Source organism: Saccoglossus kowalevskii, chromosome 6 (assembly GCF_978046115.1).
Source record: "Saccoglossus kowalevskii chromosome 6, keSacKowa6.1, whole genome shotgun sequence".
Taxonomy (NCBI): domain Eukaryota; kingdom Metazoa; phylum Hemichordata; class Enteropneusta; family Harrimaniidae; genus Saccoglossus; species Saccoglossus kowalevskii.
Window position 1 is genome coordinate 12,500,057 of NC_140646.1, and position 20,293 is coordinate 12,520,349.

At 35.1% G+C, this 20,293-nt stretch overlaps 1 protein-coding gene across 1 annotated transcript; it reads right to left on the reverse strand.

Moving 5' to 3' along the window:
- Positions 1 to 2,917: 2,917 nt before the first annotated feature.
- Positions 2,918 to 18,409, reverse strand: LOC100374008 (serine/threonine-protein kinase H1 homolog). The gene is made up of 2 exons (XM_006814039.3): positions 17,392 to 18,409; positions 2,918 to 5,786 (listed from the first exon to the last, which is right to left on the reverse strand). The coding sequence occupies exons 1-2, from the start codon at positions 18,283 to 18,285 to the stop codon at positions 5,448 to 5,450; spliced, it is 1,233 nt and encodes a 410-aa protein (XP_006814102.1). The 5' UTR covers positions 18,286 to 18,409; the 3' UTR covers positions 2,918 to 5,447.
- Positions 18,410 to 20,293: the final 1,884 nt, after the last annotated feature.

The window sequence follows — 20,293 nt, forward strand, 5'->3', positions numbered from 1 at the left end:
TTCGGACCTTGATAAAATAATGCTGTCACCGTGGCTCACGTAATTCACTGGTTCGATCGGAAATCCGTTTTTCTACGTACTGCAGAGGCACTTAGTAGCGGAAACATTATTTTAACGTGCTGAGGTAATAGGTCTATACATTGTTATCTATTTGCACTATCGTTAAATTAATGCCATAAAATATCATATGTATATTGTTTAGGACACAAGTCATGATTTTTTTTTTACTATTACCTGAATATTTTAAAAACAATTTCTATAGGAATTATTGTAAAAACACATAAATGAAATAAAATAGAATCATTGTTTTAACCATCTTAACATAACCCATGATTCGTTCACCATTTGTAACAGAATGAAATTTTGAGACATGATATAATCATTTACCAAAGGAACCCATGGTAAATAATTCAAAAATGACAATTTTTCGTGAATTTTACCCGTTTTTTAGTGCGAAAACTACTTCAAAGACCACATTTGTTAGGGTTTTGTGATCACCGCAAATCAGAGGAGATGTAAATCTGCACCAGAATTTCCAATTTCCGATGTGATGTAAGTACTTGTATGTTTCGTTGAGTAAATATCACCGTGACATAGTTTTTCAACTCCCAATTTTTTTCACAACTCCCAACTCCCATTTTTCGGTTTGTTGACCTCATGTTACGCAATATGCACAAGCGCACAAACGATAAACGCACAGACGCTATCAATTCGGCAATCGGGAATTTTTCAATATTAATATGGTTTGTATCTTAAATAAACAATGTACTCCTTCATACAAAAAACTGGGGCAGAATTTGCTGCTATTAGTGGGAAATATGAGAGACACCAGAAAGATACGCCGTTCTCCCATACTTTCGAACGTCTTTGTTCATTTGTTGTGCCCCAAAACAACAAGGTATTCCACTGCTAAAAAACTTTCTCGTTCTCCTCCTGCTTAATCTATGGGTATCTTTCAGACATTTAAGAAGTACCACGCGAAATCCAGGACACAACTACGTAATCCCTCTACCAGCCAAGTGCCCCGGGGTATTATCTTTAAAAATCCTCTAAAGAAACTCAACTCGGGGTATAAGTTTAACTTTGACACAATTGTCGCATTCATGGAGGTAGACAAAACAGCGTTATTAGTGTAACCATGGAAGGCAACTAACGTTAGTACATTCCATGGGATAACAGTGTACATCGCAATTATACCCTTACCATCCGTTTGTTTGTATAAGAGTAACAGTTTCCGGGATAATCGGGAATATAAAGTAAAATAGAGGGAGCTAATTTCTTCCGTTGATCGTAAAATGGATACCTTCAGAAAGTCGACATACCTATAAAATCTGAAATTATTTGAAACATTTATTATTATTATTAGTATTAATATTTATTAGTATTTTCTCACGTGGAACGTTAGAGGTTTAACATACTGTACACATTACCAATAGCTGACTATATGAACTTTTTGATGAAACATGATTTCATTATATTGTCTGAAACTTGGGCTGGGAGTAATAATCAATACGATAACGTTTTTCCTGATTTTGAAGTATTCAGTACATATCGAATTAGAAAGTCGCCTACTGGTCGTTTTTCTGGGGAAGTTTGTGTACTAGTACGTAATGTTTACAAACAATTGATCAAACATATTGTTTGTCCCCTGCATGATTGTATTTTTCTAATATTGATAGAGATATTTTACTGTGTGGTATTTATATTACTCCTGAGCAGTCTTCTTTCTACAATGACTTTAATGGCATTAAACTTTTTGAAAATCAACTGATAGATATTCTAGCCCGATGTTTTTGTAATCGTTGCTGGTGACATGAACGCACGTACAGGTGAAGAACTTGATTACATAATTGACGATGATCCTATTGCTGCTCGTGTAGTGTTTCTAGAAATGAAAGAGAGTAGTACGGCAAGAAGGAGTCGTTTTCTTCCATGATCAGCTGTTTTCACCACAGAGGGCGCCAGTAGCATCTATTTTCAACATACTAGTACTTACCTCGAACCCCACACGTACATCATCACGCCCCACCGTTGCAAAATAAATATATTGAAAACGTTTGAATTGGCGAAAATGAATGCAGACGTAATAAATTAATGTTACGTCCAGATCGCCTCATTAGAACGGTAGTCAAACTGTCGTATAAAACATAAGAATGAGATGGGGGCGCACTTTCAAGTACCGACCGGTGTCCCCTTGACGTGCATTTCCGAAACATAACTATCAGTATCACATTTCTGCAAAACAGGGGTATATACTCAGATTTTGTTTCTGTTCACAACAGGGGCGTTGTGTGGAAACTATGTTTGATAAATAATATCGTATTAACAATGGAGCTATTTTTAGCTCTATGCATACAACGTTCATGTTCTAAAATTACTTTGAAAACAGTGACACTCGTGGTGTTGCTTTCTTGAAATAAAAGACTTGCTAGAAGTATGTCTCTGCCAACACTTCAAATGACAACACAAGCAAGTGAAAATGAAAACCAATCTTGGTACCCTCCTTATTACCAGAGCATCCTTTTTAATTGGCATTTGCAGTGTACGATATTTCACCATACAATTATTGGGTGGGTGGGAGGATTCCAATATTGCATAGCGCCATCAAGTGGCCACCTTAATATATTTTCTTTTCACGTCAATTTTCACTGTATTGTATTATGGGATAAAAATGAAAACATACTTACTCCCAACTTTGGAATTACAATTAAGAGCATCGTTCTACTGGCAAAATGTGTTTTGCATCCCCAATTTTATAAATCAATAAAAACATTGGTGGCTCTCAACTGCCATAAGATGAACTATTCAGTCTCGCACGTATGTAAATATAACAGCGGTTGAAACCCATGAAATTGTTAGCTCTGGTTCATCGTACAAGAATTTTATTTTATTTTAAAGGGTTGGAGACGGCCATTAGTGCGTTTAATTACACTGTCATTTGTTTATTCATGTTTTTTTTATCAATCAATCATTTATCATTTCATCTGAATTAGATCAAAATTCACTTACATATTCAAAAAGCTAGCTGTGAACACCCCCTCCTCTAATACATACATACATACATGGACAAAGAAAGGTGTCCTGTACAACAAATAAGTATCATTCCTTTACGACAATAGTTATTTTTTTTTTCTACAGAAAATTTTATTTTTGATTTCAGAATTTTTTACAGTATTTCATGAAGGAATCTGTCACTTGAAATGGGACAATAAAAATGCATAATGACGTAATAAATATCATATTCTGAGTAAGATATCCGAGAAGGACAAAATGGGAATGATAAATATGTAACATTGTAGCCGGCAAAAATCACAGCAAGTCGAGAGACTACACTCTCGTACAAGTTGATCAGCGTAAAAATAATATCTATTACCCATCCTTTATAATATCGAAATGCCAAAATGAGGATGAGGGTGCCTGGACTTCCACATGAGCAGTGCATTGTGGGTATATTGTATATTGACAGATTAAAACGCTCAAACTGAAAAAAAGAAGGCAGCAATTGAAATCTATATGATTGTTTGGCATTTTCATATATGGTCACCGCTCTGCGTAATATGTGAAACAATGCAAGATTCACATGATGACTGCGGAGAGGTATGCGTGGTTAAAAACTTATGCAAAATACAATTTACTAGAATGTGTTGAAAGCATAGGAACAAAAAGATAACAAGTGATGATAAACTTGTCATACATGTAGCGACTTTACATTTAAAAAAAAAAAAAGTCACTGTAAAAAAGTAAATACAAAATTTGAATATATATCATATACAAAAATGTTTATAGTACTTTATGGGATTACAAATATATTATGAACTATTTATTTTTTACAAGGACTAGATTTCAGCTTTTTTACTTGTATGTTTGATACTGGAGTACATGATTTGAATACTGGAAAAGGAAATGCTATTAACTTGACGAGCTCATATGCCATAGAATAATGGCCAAACTAGGTAGCACTATGTCATATAATAATGACCAATCTAGGTAGCACTAAATGTCATGAAATAATGACCAATCTAGGTTGCACTTAATGCTATGAAACTATGACCACCCTCATTTACTGCGACCTATGGAACTATGATTAAAACAAGATCAGCATGTCTCCATCATTATGTCATTTACGCTAATATTCTCGTTATTCAAATAGATTTTCAGATGAAGCAACCATTTGACTAGGATGCATAAAATAACACCATTGCAGTAGTTCCACACAAGTTACTTTACTGTCCAGACAGACAAACAGACACTTGATCAATGCATGTCAGCAGCCTGTAACAGCATTCAAAGCTGAAAGCAAACAAGCATGATGAACAGATCCAAACGATACATTCAGGACACTTCACCACACTGGTCTCTAGAGGGCAGCAATCAACATACAGAAAGGTTGATTTAATTTGCACTGGTACTTAAAATAAACATGCATTGTTAAACTAAAACCTCTGAACGTACATTTGAAAAAAAAATAGTGTTTTTTATTTACAGTACGTACATACAAGTTCAATATCTGGGGCAAAATAGGACAATATTACTAAAAAAAAAATCTTAACATATTAATAAAAATTAAATAAAAAAAACAAACAATAAAACAAAAGAAAACATATTCCATATTTGCATTATGTACAAAAAACACTGGAAACCTAGTCTATTGATTTCCATTATAAAGTGGTACAACATATCCAACTTTATTTCTCAAACATATCCAAACAATGTCACTTTAAAGCTTCATGTGGTTTTTTTTTTTAGTTGCCATGGAAATTGCAAACTTGAGATAAGACAGCATTATATGGTATGCTTGGGTCATGCAAATACGAACCAAGTTCAGACGAGAACATAATCTGATACGGCAATACAATCCAATCAAAAGAAAGACGAATTGTACCAACTGTATTGCTTGGGTTTATTAAAGGGAAGTGGTCATCATGCATTTGAATTTTCCAACAGCCGCCACTGCCCTTTAAGTGTTGATGTCACCCATTTGATTCTCCTAAGAAATTAGCAAATAATACAATTGCTTTGTAACAATTAACAATTCCTTAGATAGCATTTCAGTTGATACGATCTGCCTTTTTTTCGAATCAGAGTGATACCGCAGCACGTCTTTAGAGTGCTTCACTCGGATTGACACTGTAACACCGTATTGCATAAGCTCGCCAATGTAGACATCTTCTCAAATTAGTCGTTTATTAGAGAACCAAGCAGGCCGTCCGTCCATAAGCATACATTCAGAATGACACACCATAACCATTCACCTGATTCACAATTCAATGTAGCAGACGTAGACAAATGCAACTCGGCAAGTTCTAGGAAACATATTGCAAATGTGAAAGAGGTAGATCCATGCTGAAAACATGTCACATAGGTCAATTCTGTCTATCAATCATCTCAGTTGCGACTGCCTTTCTCTTTCGATTTCTCGTATATCAAACTACATTTGTCATAAAACGTCAGTCATCGCCATCTCTGAAAAGCGTCCCACTTCTTGCCAACTCGTCCAGTTCTTCTGGTTGTACTCTTTTATGCTGAGACCGCAGAGACACAATAGATTTGTTAGATTTATTCGACTTAGTTGACCTAGCTGATTTTGTGCTTCGGCTTCTTGACGACGCTCGCTTCAAGAGATTCTGACTGATGGAACGTTGGAGATTCTTAAGACTAGATGATGCGGCATTGGTCACCAACCACGGATGTTTCATAGATACAGAAGCACCCATTCTCTCATTGGGGTTGACTGTTAATAATTTAACTATAAAATCTTTGGCCAGGTTTGAGACGTCTTTCCAGGGCTGCGAGAGAGAAAAAAAACAAAACAACGAGATCAATAACAGAATTATACCAAATCACATATTTTCAAGAGATAAGTGGCACAAACATTTATATACACTCAAGTATTAATGAACAAAATATGCAAATTAGTGTTTCTGTTGAAGGCAGGTAATTTATATGCAAGTTTCGCATGTTAGTGTTCTACAAAAATGTTGTGCTACCTCCAATGAATACGACCACATTTCCTCAACGTCATCACTTAAGTTCCTTCATTAAATGCCTTCACTTTCACGCAAATTCAATACATGTTTTAGAATAGGAACATACAGGGTATACTGTGGTTCAGGGATTGTTGCCGTTGCTACACAGAGCACACTTGTTCAAGATGGCGGTGCTTGCAAAGGTTCAGCTAGATTATGTTGGTGATTATTTTAGATCAAGGAAGGTTATGAAAAATATTACACGTTTGTTCCCTCTTGCAAGGAGAGCACATTTGCTCTCCTAAAATCAGGTGCAAATGCCCATATTTGGTAAGTAATATACACAGTCTGCAAAACACTGCATATACGATATATACTAATTGACTGAAACAAGACAATCCTGTTAGAACACATTGCAATTGCACGTCCCTACCTTGGCGATACACATGCAAACAGTAAAGTATGCAAACAAACAATTTTTGAGGTTTTTTTTTTTACCCCTGTCTATTCGTCATACTAACAATTAATACATTTATCATAAAACTTTGCAAAATTAAAACCAGTCAACTGATCCACTCCAATGACCTTGAACATGGAATCAGATACAGTATTGTAAAGAGAATGCTTTTCAGAACACTGACCTCTATTAAACTTTATTAAATTCTCACACATGACTATTGTACAATTTTGGATGACTCATTTGAGAAAAATTGGCGACTATTTAGCTATTTGATTAAGTAGAACTCTTGTACAGACTGGAGACGAGAAGGCAATAATAAAACAAAAACAAATGTTGTCTTTGTCAGGGATGTTGTATTTTGAAAAACAAAGTACAGTGCCTCCATTGATAACTGGTGGCAATACATGCATCATTACACTGTCTAATTGGGTAACCTTGTCCACTGCATCTATACATCAAACTCTATTATGTCCGCCACTGGTTCTCTGGGGTGTGATTTCAAGTAACCATTTTCCCTAACACTTGTAAACCCATTTATGCTAACAGTTTATTCCCATAAGGCACTTCTAGTAGAAAATATGTGATTTATGTGAAAATAGAGATTCAACCCCTGGAACCTGATTCAACCCTGGAACCTGATTCAACCCCTGGAACCTGATTCAACCCTGGAACCTGATTCAACCCCTGGAACCTGATTCAACCCCTGGAACCTGATTCAACCCTGGAACCTGATTCAACCCCTGGAACCTGATTCAACCCCTGGAACCTGATTCAACCCTGGAACCTGATTCAACCCCTGGAACCTGATTCAACCTTGGAACCTGATTCAACCCTGGAACCTGATTCAACCCCTGGTAGCTGAACATTTTTATGCATTTGTCTGCATGTACTTTGTTAATTTTGAACCAAAAAAAAACTTACTTTCATGCCTTGAAGAAAAATTTGAAAAATAGGGAAAAAGAAATGGCACTTTATTTTGTGACAATGGCAAAAGTTGTCAAACTAAAAAATAACTTTAAGTTCATTGTGTTTTAAGTTCATTTTTTTTATATATTTCAACGCTACTGATACTATACAAATTTAAGAACAAACTCTTTATCTCAATTTTACACATGCAAGAAGTTTTTTGATGAGCACATATTATAGATTGTTTGCATTAAAAATGGCAGTTGTCATGTAAAAGCTACCAGTGTGGTAAATCCAAGTAATTATTCCTATGAGATGACTCATCGAAAATTTATGCTAACCGGTGACATATTGTTTTGTAATCTGTGGAGAAATCTTAATTGTACCGGCAATGCACTGCTGTGCTTTAATCTGGCAAGAGACAAATGTTTAGGAATATGCATCTAACTGTGACCTTCACAAAATCCCCTAAAATTAATGAAATTCCAAAAAATGTTTAAGGTACTAAACTATCATATTCAACTAAAGATTTTAAATTATAGAAATCATCTCCAAAACGACCAATTTTCTATTTGATTCTGAAGTCATTTTTAACGCACTAATTTTCTCCCTAATTTTTTTTCATAAAATGGCTACTTCTGCATTTTGAATGCATTTTTGCATGAATAGTAAATAGCAACAGTTCTTCTCCTTCAGAACATCTCATGTCAACTTCACAATTTCATGACTATCCCACCAATGTTGTAAAAATCAAAATAATATTTTCTTTCTCTGACATACTGTGTACCAAACTACTGTAGATTGAGCTAACATTTACCTACACTATTCACACATGGCCAGGAATTCAAATTAAGTTGCACACTGCATATGAACATATGTATTATAGAAGGCAAAAAATTAAACCAGGTGTTTTTTGCAACACTCTAGGGGAATACTTGAAAATAAATAAAAGTAATAAAAAGAAAAGTACAATGGTGCTACCATACTTAGCTTAGGAGTGAAATGTGTTACACATTTATAATTCATGGGGATGGTAGGTTACAGTTTGAAATTTACTAATTTAGGCGATCTGAAGTTGTTAGTTAATTTATTTTGCAATATATCTTAAATAATATCGTTTTTTTTTTTTTTTTGAGATTTTTTTTTTCATCCGTTCTGATGAAATCTGAGACAAAGTAAATGTACAAATATTACTTCTACTTGTAGTGTTTATATGCTTCTATTCTATGGAACATGACAACACTTGTAACATTTCCTGGTCAAAACAGTAAGCGTTACTAAGTAATATTACATTTCAACCGTTTCATTCAGATACCAGCGTACCTTTTGTCGATAACACTAACAACGTCACGTTTTCTTTTTAGAGCTAACGTTGTGGACGAAGCCTGGATAATAATACGTACAATTGTAAGAGAGCAGTGTTCTTTGTCTGGTAACAGTGTTACTCATCATAGTTTATTCAGAGGCAATCAACAAGGCATGAAATAAATGATGTTATAGATGAATACTACCTTAACAATTACATTGACGTGTAAGAAAAATAGTCGTTCTTTTGATGGCGTTAACGTTACATGCTTAACAATGGGCGTTTGATCACCAGTAACGTAGACCTGAGTTCAAATACTCCTGCGGGTTGAACAAACCGATTATTATCAGGGCGAATATTTTTTTAACGAATAATTCGATTGGGTCATCATCTTCAGAAGTGAAAATTGCAAAGAAATTTTCGCTATGATGATTTGCTTTAAAAGTGGTTTGTAGGACAAGGCCAGAGGTTCAGTCAGTTGTAAATAAAAAGTCCTTATCTCATACTTAAGCGAGAGTGGCCTTTCAGAAAATGATGTCGGACAAAAAGACGAGAAAACCTTAAAAGTACCCTTTGAAACGCAATTTACAGGTGTCTAATGCATAACAGACCTCGAAGGACAAGCACTTAGTGGGGAGATTTTCTCAGCTTGCAAATAATAAAAAATCCAATAACTACAATCATGGAAGAAATGTGAAATGTTGGCCAAGACCCTGTTTTATGAACTAGAAATAAGAAATCAAAGGGCAAGCATTATCAGAAAGTGAATAAAACATTTGAGATAAATGTTCTAATATTGAATTATTAAAATATTAGTTATTTTGACCATAGAAACATTTCTGTAGCTTAAGTCAGTATATATGGTAACAAAACACAAATACAAATTATTAATTAATTTTGCTGAATGTAAAACAGAACGTATCCAGGATTTAACACTGATGAGTTTCTACGTCTTTGTCATTTTTGCTTTTATTGAGATCAGAATAGTCAACAAGAGATCTGTCAAACACTACACCCGCCACTATGTGTTATTTCTTTACAGACAACAAGACAACATACCAAGATTGTGTACAAGTACAAGACGCAATGGAAGCTAGAAACCAATGAGACAGCACAATTATGACTTACCAGACATGACAACACTAGTCTAACAGACAACAAAAAATAGCGTTCATTTTTCTTACACAAGTTTTTTTTACCCCAAATGAATATGTAAATTATATGTTGATTTTGTTATATAAATTTTGTTGATTTATTAATATTAATTTGTTTAAGTACATATTGCAGGGAGAACTACAAAAACAATCATCATTACAAATAAATGCGATAATCAAATTACGTGATAAAAATAGCTTCCTCTCCACATGAATAGTACTTGTCATAATACAATACTTGTACTCTAGACAAAAATAACCCACGTCTAGTTACCTCCTGCATCGCACATAACCTTTCCAGAGTCTTAAGTATCTTGTTTATTTCAACCCCTCTAGTTTACTCATAACCTCATCTGTAGGTATTGCAGTGTAGGTGTATTCATGCCACACACACCCTGCGCCCGTTCATTGAGGATGGACAATGAGGACAACGACTGGGCGCTTGAACCACAAGTCACCCCATCTTTACGTACTAGCACAACACTCATTCACAGCAAGCCTATGTCTATCCTTGCATTCCGGAGTTTTATTCATATAGTACTTTAAAGGAATGCCAGAGAAGTCTCATGGAACGCTACTTTTGTATTGGCCATTCTTCGAAAACACTTCGTTTTGTTGTGGTTACTTGCATCAACTGATCATGTCAGGTAGATTTCATGCTCAATGCTAGCAACCAAAGAAAACTCCTTCAGTCTTTATTGAGGTTTTTTTTGAAAAAAATAAAATCTGTAAACCAATTTACAGTAAAGCTTAGAGAAAATGTTACACAACATAGTAGAAGACCAGAGTTTTTTAGATACCGTAACATTATAATGTAAACATGTACAATGGTTCCTGAGCTAGTTGTATTCTTTTCCCTCATGAACTAAAGATGGGAACTATGCATTGTTTTTTTGAACTCTACAATATTTCTTAGATATGTGCTTTTGCAACTATCTAATTATGAAATGCGACATAAATGAAATAGTGGAATGAAAGTGACATCAGCGTAAAAAGAATGGGACAACGAAATGAAAATTACATTTTTCTTCAAATTGAGTTCTATGACTTTTAACAAGTTCCAGTCATCTCAAGGACATGGATGCTGTGGTTTTTTTACATGCACCGATGACTGGACTCCACATTTCAAACCCTGAATGACGCATACCTGGTAATTGGGCAGTATGTACTCGTTTTTTTTTAAACTACTGAGTGTGCAACCGGCTAATAGGAATCGTACCCATAATCCCCTCATGCTGGGATGATACAAGCAATACATTATACCACACATCTGGTTGAAATGAAAGTTACATCATAGTGAAATAAGCACAAGAAATTGGAGGAATTCTAAAAATCCATTTTTGGTATGGTTAGAACTGACCTGTTTTCTGAGGGGAACCAAATGTCATAGCCAAAATTTCTGAAAATGTCTATTTGAATATGTGAAGAAAATGTTATGACTATTTTGGAGAAAATTTTAACATTAAGAAGTGCAATCAAGCAATGGTTTCCATGGTAACTGCAAATTAAGAGCCAGTAGCAGTACTTGTTGTAGCAACCATTCCAAACATTGTTTCCTGGGACGCTCGTACAAGTTCTATAAATATCGTTCATACATCTACATTACCAACGAGATTAGATAAGGCACGGAAATTACGATTTATAGGCTACGACTTAAGTGACATCCACGTGCATAAACCAGCGTTATCAAAGTGGGCGTTCATAGTTTGTTTGACATCTTTACGGTGACCCACGTGAGTCAATTTACTCAGATGTTTATCACAAATTGACCGATATCTCCTAGCATTCTACAGGATTGGGTCGTGACTGATGGCGAGATGTTGAGTTCTTTTCATCAGCGAATATTCACAACACAAATCGAGAGCAGTTTGTGAAAGAATTTGCTAGAATAATATTGACAGTTGACCAAATCACCCCTCCCCCCATTCTAGGTTAGAAAAACTTTTATCTGAACTAGTCATGAATCATTTAGTTCCAAAATTGCATCCTGTCATATATACATGTAATGATACTATGGCAAATGGGTAGCAGGGAGCCCTGGAATACCTGTACAGAATGTAAGATTACAATAAATTACTCAGCTACATTCAACGACAGGTTTGCAGGTGAAAATTCTATTGCCTGTCTATATAGGAAACATAAAAATTACATTACATAGTAAGAAAAACATGTTTTAAAAAAGTCTATCTGAGATGTATTCTCGCTATGTACACACACTTGAAAAGGCATTGCGTGAGAAAGCCGTGTGTTTGTATTCTTCTATTGCACTATTGCTGCCAGTCTTCATCCCACCATTCAAATTTGTTTACAGCAAAGCATGAATTGGCAAAAAAAAAAACTTGTGCATGTTTTTCGCTGTGTAAGTTTTTTTTTATTCCTATATAGCAGAATAGGGACTATCCTCCACTACTTTGAAGTGCCAAGTCAGACAAGACATGGAAATCAGGACAAAATGATTTAAAGAATATTTCAGAGAAAAAAAAGGTTTTTGAAAAAAAAGCAAGACAATCAACAGTATAGTACGGGTTATCTGTCACTACAGAACAAGAGTTCAAACTGGTCAAACACAGCAACTAAATGGACAAATGTGAGACTGGCAAATATAAATTAAACGTGTGACAGAAGGAGAACAGAGGTCAATAATAACAGAAGTGTTCATAATGTTCAAACATATAAATCAATAATTGAACAAATTTTGTTAAACAAATGCCAATAAGAAGTTTCACTGATTTGGGACAGCAACGTAACTCTGGTAAAGAGAAGGTAAAAACCAACTTTTCAATAAAAAAAACATAGAAACACCGAAATTTACAAGTATAACATAGAAAAACATTACCTCGCAACACAAAACAGTAATGGTTTTTACACCAGTCATAATTCTTACAGTCCATCATGAACATCGAATCATTGCAGTTAACGTTAATAAAAAGTCCTCTATTTTTAGCAAGGCACAGAACACAGGGTATAGTTGACTGGTGATTTTATTGTACTCCTAACAACAATATTCTTTGTCACTGAGTCCTGTACATTGTTACAATGAAGCTGTAACTGACTCCACACAATGGTCGAATAACAAAAACCAATCATGTATGATACTCCAGAAACATCATGAAAACTCAAAAAAGCTATTTCTGCCCCATTATTTAAATTATTAGTTTTAGTTATTTTTTATAATTACGGTAGTTATTTCTAAAATGGCAACCCCTCCCCTCCCCGGGTCCTCCCCAGGGCATTAAAGAGTAGGGGTTCCCAACTGTTTAATTTTGGATAAACAATAGTCCATTTAGCATAACAATGAATACAATAGAGGTGATTAACATGGTACATTGTTATGCAAATTAATCAATACTCTTTGCTATTTTTCTGGGGAGAACACTGCCTCCCCAGGGGGAATATTGACAGAATTCTTACCATATACCTTTTATATAAGTATACATTTACTAGAAATCAAAGAATAGAAAACTAGCATTTGTCAATCATCTCAAAACTTTTAGTTTCTTAAATGAGTAACTATAACAACGTGTTACTTTATATTACTGTACTTGGCCACTCCAAACCAAAACAAATATACAATATGTAGCAAAATTTGTAATTTACTGAGACTTAATATAATCCATTTTGTAAATTTGATTTTCTTATCCAAGCAATACTGGCACTGTGTGATTAACATAACACTACTTCCCATTTTCACAGAAGTTATATGCCACAAACATTGTCACAGCAGTCAGAACATGACTCACATATTTAATTTTTTGTTTTGATTGGTCAAGAAGTTTCAGAGGACAAAATAATACACAGAAAGAAAGATATAAAAAAAAAAATAGATATCAGATTAGTCAAAAGTGGCCATGTGTTACACAATTCACAGTAAAAATATATAAAGTTTTACACTGGATTGTTTTGCATTTTCACAATAATGATAACAACAGTAATATAATAATCAAAAGAACACTCACTCCGGATTCATTGTTATACGCTGGGCCAAACACGTCCGGTTGACAATACCCAGGAACCTAAATTCAAATTCAAAACGAATGTTTTATTTTATACTACTATCCATCGGACATAACATTATATTAAGATTCTCGTCTATTTAATTTTTTTTGGGGATAATTGACCTGCCCTGCCCATGTTGCCCCCCCCCCCCCTAATTTAAAAAAAAAATATCATAGTGTCATTTCGGTGAAAAATGACTCCTTCAAGGATGTTCAACTTAATGTGACAATAGCGAAACTCAACTTGGCCATCTTTCAATTCTTGACATGAAATCATGCCGTTGATTGTTAAATTGCGAACAAAAAAACACAATAGAGGTTATGTGTGGATTCACTCAGTTATTGACCCATTACATTCCGTGCCTTTGTCACAAAAATGGAATATCCCATATTACATCAATTGGTGTCTTCTATGAATCAGCATCCTTTCAATAGACTGAATCCAAGTACAGAAAGACAACATATTCAACAAATCAACAGAACAGGTAATATGCAAGTATAAAATGCGTCAATTTGATCAACCCAGCAAAGAGAAAGAGAGTACGTTTCCCAGCAATGTAGTTGTTTTTATTACACTTAATTTTATTCTGTTCAGTTAAAAACAAATTTGAAGACTTTTTTGCTAATCACTTGTGGTATAAATAAATCAAGTTATCACACCCATGTGACAAAAAAACCCAATGATCAGCAACAGACAATTCTTCCGCGTTCCTTGCTCTTCTAAATTTATAAAGAGCTAAGTAAAATGATATGACTGTCACACACACACACACACACACACACACACAGAGGGATGGATGGGGGTTATCTGTTCGGCTACAGAAAGGACATTACAAGAGGCTAACAGTAAGACTTCTCTACACTATCTCAGTTATCTGATCATGACAAGGTTCTGTAAATAAAAGACATATCTGTGAATTTGCAAGACAGCCAAAATAAAAAAAAATTGTAGCAGTAAAAATTGCTTATGTAAAATACACAAGCAGCCTGTCGGCTGAGATAGCTCCGCTGTTAGCAATGCACATGGCAATTAAAGAACAGAAGATATCATTAGAAAATGAACAAATTTGAAAGAGGTCCACATGTAGTACCTATATGTATAATATATCAAAGCAATTGGACTTGCGGTTTTCAACAAGAAGTCGAAAATATCACTTTTTACCAAAAATTACAAAAATATTCATCAAAATTAGAGAATTAAAGATATCATCATGAAATGAACAAATCTGAGAGAGGTCCACATGTAGTACCTATATATGTAATATCAAAGCAATTGGACTTGCGGTTTTCAACAAGAAGTCGAAAATATCACTTTTTACCAAAAATTACAAAAATATTCACCGAAATTAGAGAATTAAAGATATCATTACAAAATGAACAAATCTGAGAGAGGTCCACATGTAGTACCTATATATGTCATATAAAAGCAATTGGACTTGCGGTTTTCAACAAGAAGTCGAAAATATCACTTTTTACGAAAAATGACAAAAATATTCACCAAAATTAGAGAATTAAAGATATCATTACAAAATGAACAAATCTGAGAGAGGTCCACATGTAGTACCTATATATGTAATATCAAAGCAATTGGACTTGCGGTTTTCAACAAGAGGTCGAAAATATCACTTTTTACCAAAAATTACAAAAATATTCACCAAAATTAGAGAATTGAAGATATCATTACAAAATGAACAAATCTGAGAGAGGTCGACATGTAGTACCTATATATGTAAATATCAAAGCAATTGGACTTGCGGTTTTCAACAAGAAGTCGAAAATATCACTTTTTACGAAAAATGACAAAAATATTCACCAAAATTAGAGAATTAAAGATATCATTACAAAATGAACAAATCTGAGAGAGGTCCAAATGTAGTACCTATATATGTAATATCAAAGCAATTGCACTTGCGGTTTTCAACAAGAAGTCGAAAATATCACTTTTTACTAAAAATGACAAAAATATTCACCAAAATTAGAGAATTGAAGATATCATCATGAAATGAACAAATCTGAGAGAGGTCTACCCAAGGTACATATACACCAAGTATCAAAGCATTCAGGCTTGTAGTTTTCAAGAAGAAGTCGAAAAAGTAAAACATTGACACGGACGACGGACGACGACGACGACGACGGACAATCACTCATATGATAAGCTCCGCTCGACAAAGTCGACAGCGGAGCTAATAAAAAAAATGGAACAAACATTAAAAAAAAAATCATTGCAAATTCTGCACACAAGTGCTAATTTTACACGACAGCATTTCATCAGAGCAAAACTATAGTTTCTCTCACCAATTAACAGATTATCGCTTCAGGGTTTGTTTATACGATTGGGGCCGAGCGAAAGCAGAATTCGGCCAGGTTCATTCAAGGACAAACAGAACAACTCTCTCAATCAGGTGAGAATAAAGTTATTTTCAATATTTGAGAATCTATTTTAAATCTAGATGGCAACACCTCTTTGATATTGATGCCTCCTGATGACCAACCCAATGCTTGGGGTTTCTGTCATGGGAGGATTTAAATTCCTTCAGAAACAGGCACGTTTGGAGAAAACAAGTAAGAATACAGCAAATTATATGTCCCAATCAATGCCAACGAACAACACTTATTTTTCCCGATTGAAGGGTCTGCAATTCTTTCATCATGAACAGTTCTCGCAAAGAGATTACAAACCATGATGCCCTTCCCTCTAAATGAAGTGATTACTGTATGTTTAATATGAGTGTACTTGAATCATCCATGGCTCCTTACACCAATGTCCAATATCAAAATAATCTTAACCACATAATGTTTCTCCCAGAACAGTGCTACAAATACCTTGTCTACTACACACAAAACCTACCACCTTTACTTTCTACACACCCAGACATATTAACAGCAGTACATGGCAAACCATGATGTCTCACAAGCACAAAAGAGAGCGGATGTGAGCATTTACTGAAGTACACCGCCAATCCTTTATTTGGGAACAACAGTTATATGTTAATAGCCCCCCCCCCCCCCATGTCTCTCACAGGAAGGACTTGTGAAAACAAACATAATTCAGGGGCTGGTACATTTCATCTAAAACTAGAGAAGTTACTGGGGTTAGTACAAGTACATGAATAAGTTAACTGGCTGATTTAATTACCTTTATATTTTTGCAGTTTGCTAGAGAATACAATTCTATAGTCATGCAAAGCAGTTCACATAATGGTGGGAAAAGAAAGGACTTATATATTTTAAAGCTTTGAGCTTGACAGCAACGAAATTTGATAGACTCTTCCCTATTTCTGAACGACCTTAGCGATCATTTTCCTAGGTCATTTTAGTGTTACGTGATTGTCTTCAGACAAAAATGGATAAAACTTTATTCGTGTGGTCATGAAAATCATGCGATAGCTGACTGACAGTTATAAACACTTCATACGCGTGACTTTGTTCGGGGTGGGAGGTCATAGAAATATCTACTAAGGTCTCGTCACGCAAACCATTAATTCACTTCACATATTAGTGTAAGAAACGCAAAGCGACAACAGTTCGAGAGTCTGGTCAAAGTGACACGAGTACAGCCTACAATAATTAAAAAAAACAATGTAAAGTTCGTAAATATCCTTACCTCCCCTGAAAACGAATATTTTGCCCTTAATATTTTTCGGTATAGCCTTGTTCTGTTTTCGTCATCGAAAGGCATTGTTCCACTAAGCAAAATAAAAGTTATGACGCCAAGCGCCCATAAGTCAACAGAGTTTGTATAACTTTTCCGGAGTAGTATTTCCGGAGCAATGTATTCGGGGGTTCCACAAGCAGTTTTCATCGTCATTTCATCGCCAGCTTTACGCGTACTGGCCAATCCAAAGTCTGTGATCAGAATTTTAGAATCGTTCCCCGGGTGATAATACAGTAAATTCTCGGGTTTTAGGTCCCTGTGTGTGATGCCGAGCGCATGTAAGTAACGGACACCTTCTAGTACCATTTGCACTGCCCGTGTTGCATCTCGCTCAGTGAAACTCCCTCTCGCCACGATCCTGTCGAATAATTCCCCACCCGTTGCCAATTCCATGACCATGTATACTCTCTCTGGCGTTTCAAACACCTCAACGAGTTGCACAATATTTGTGTGCCTCACCCTTCTGAGCACACCAAGTTCAGTTTCAAATACCTCTTTGCCTTCCTTTACTTCGATCATTTTGATCGCGTATGGCTGCTTTGTTAGTTTGTGTTCAACACGAACGACACGACTGAAGCTGCCCCTACCGATTAGAGCTTTGACATCGTACTTTGCCAACACTCTTGGATCAAACTTGGCCTTATATTTACCCATGCTTTTCTTCTTGTTGCTGTTATGATCATTGTAGTTCCGATGGTAGGTATTGTTGTAGTTATTATTCCGTCGGACATTCGGTCCTGTTTCAAGAGTTTTCACCCAATCCACATGAGGGTCCACCGGGGAATCGGGCACTATCTTGCTGCTTCCGCAGCCCATTGCAGCACAAAAACACACATACAGCATAAATACATTCCATTAAAATCGTCCACAATCCCGTGCTACAGCATCTTTTCCCAGATTTCGCGAAATTCCCAACGCTTTTCGGGTCATCATACACTACACGATGTTTATGACCAGCGCCACGGTAATATATGCATAGGAAGAAAAGACGGAGTAATTTCAACCACACTACGACCTTTCATAATCCTTCCGCGGGGTCACATAAAAGATTCGCATATTTTGGTACATTACTGTTAAAATCTACAGTATTCACGCAACATACACCCACCAATGTTTTAAATCCAACATTTGACTGTATATAAAATTGACAAAATACGCGAAAACAAGGAAGCAATACCCATAAATATAGTTCGCTGCGGATTGGTACATAATATCGTCATATTGACACCCACCACAAAAGAATGAAATTTGTCAGCCGAACTATATCATGACGTCACGTCGTTATAACAACTATATGAAACCAATCAAATAATCAGAGCCCAAATTTATATTTCCCATTTTATAATGAGAATTTCGGCTTTTCGATTAAAAAATCATATCAAGTTGTATATCTGACAATATACAATATTCACCGGACAACCAGGAGACCACTTGTTTTTTTAACATATGTCCTAGATTTAGGGACACTGAGACAATGTTTTCCCCCGTGAAATATTTGTTTCCAAGTTTTATGTAACGTCCCAATATTATTTGCACGTGGCCACATCGCGCCCGTCAGGTGTTTCGTAGGCCATCACTATCAGTACTGTTTGTATATATATATATTTTTTTATTTTGGTACAAACTGTTCTGTTTTGTTGTTGTTGTTGTTTTATTGCGATAGTAAAATAAAAGTGTACATTGCACTACAAACAACTATGAGATACTGTCTTATTTCCGGTTACTATAACTTTATAACACGAATGGTTTTATCAACCCTAAGTCAGTAATGAAACAGAATCAGACAACTCAAAAACAAAGACAGTATAGTATCTAGTCTTTGCTCAAACCGCGCAACAAATATAAACGTAACGCCAGCAAGAATACAGCGCATACATATATAATGATGCCCCAATGACATCAGGTGTAAACCAGCCATAGATTGATAACATTAGGTTTGATCCAGCACATAGATTGACAACATTAAGTTTGACCCAGCACATAGATTGACAACATTAAGTTTGAGCCAGCACATGAATTGACAACATTAGGTTTGATCCAGCAGACATATTGACAATATTAGGTTTGACCCAATATATAGATTGACAACATTAAGTTTGATCCAATACATAGATTGACAACATTAAGTTTGAGCCAACATATATATTGACAACATTATGTTTGATTCAATACATATATTGACAACATTAAGTTTGAGCTAGCAGATATATTGACAATATTAGGTTTGATCCAATACATAGATTGACAACATTAAGTTTGATCCAATACATATATTGACAACATTAAGTTTGAACTAGCACATAGATTGACAACATTAAGTTTGATCCAGCAGATATATTGACAATATTAGGTTTGATTCAATACATATATTGACAACATTAAGTTTGAGCCAGCATATATATTGACAACATTATGTTTGATTCAATACATATATTGACAACAGTAAGTTTGAGCTAGCATATATATTGACAACATTATGTTTGATTCAATACATATATTGACAACATTAAGTTTGAGCCAGCACATGAATTGACAACATTGGGTTTGATCCAGCAGATAGATTGACAACATTAAGTTTGATCCAATACACAGATTGACAACATTAAGTTTGATCCAATACATAGATTGTCAACATTAGGTTTGATCCAATACATAGATTGACAATATTAAGTTTGATCCAATACATAGATTGTCAACATTAGGTTTGAGCAAATACATAGATTGACAACATTAAGTTTGATCCAATACATAGATTGACAACATTAAGTTTGATCCAATACATAGATTGTCAACATTAGGTTTGAGCAAATACATAGATTGACAACATTAAGTTTGATCCAATACATTGACT

Coding starts and splice junctions, on each gene's coding strand:
- LOC100374008 (XM_006814039.3), bottom strand. CDS start 18,285: ATGCTGTATGTGTGTTTTTGTGCTGCAATGGGCTGCGGAAGCAGCAAG. Junction 5,787..17,391: donor AATATTCGTTTTCAGGGGAG/GTAAGGATATTT, acceptor TCTCTCTCGCAG/CCCTGGAAAGACGTCTCAAA.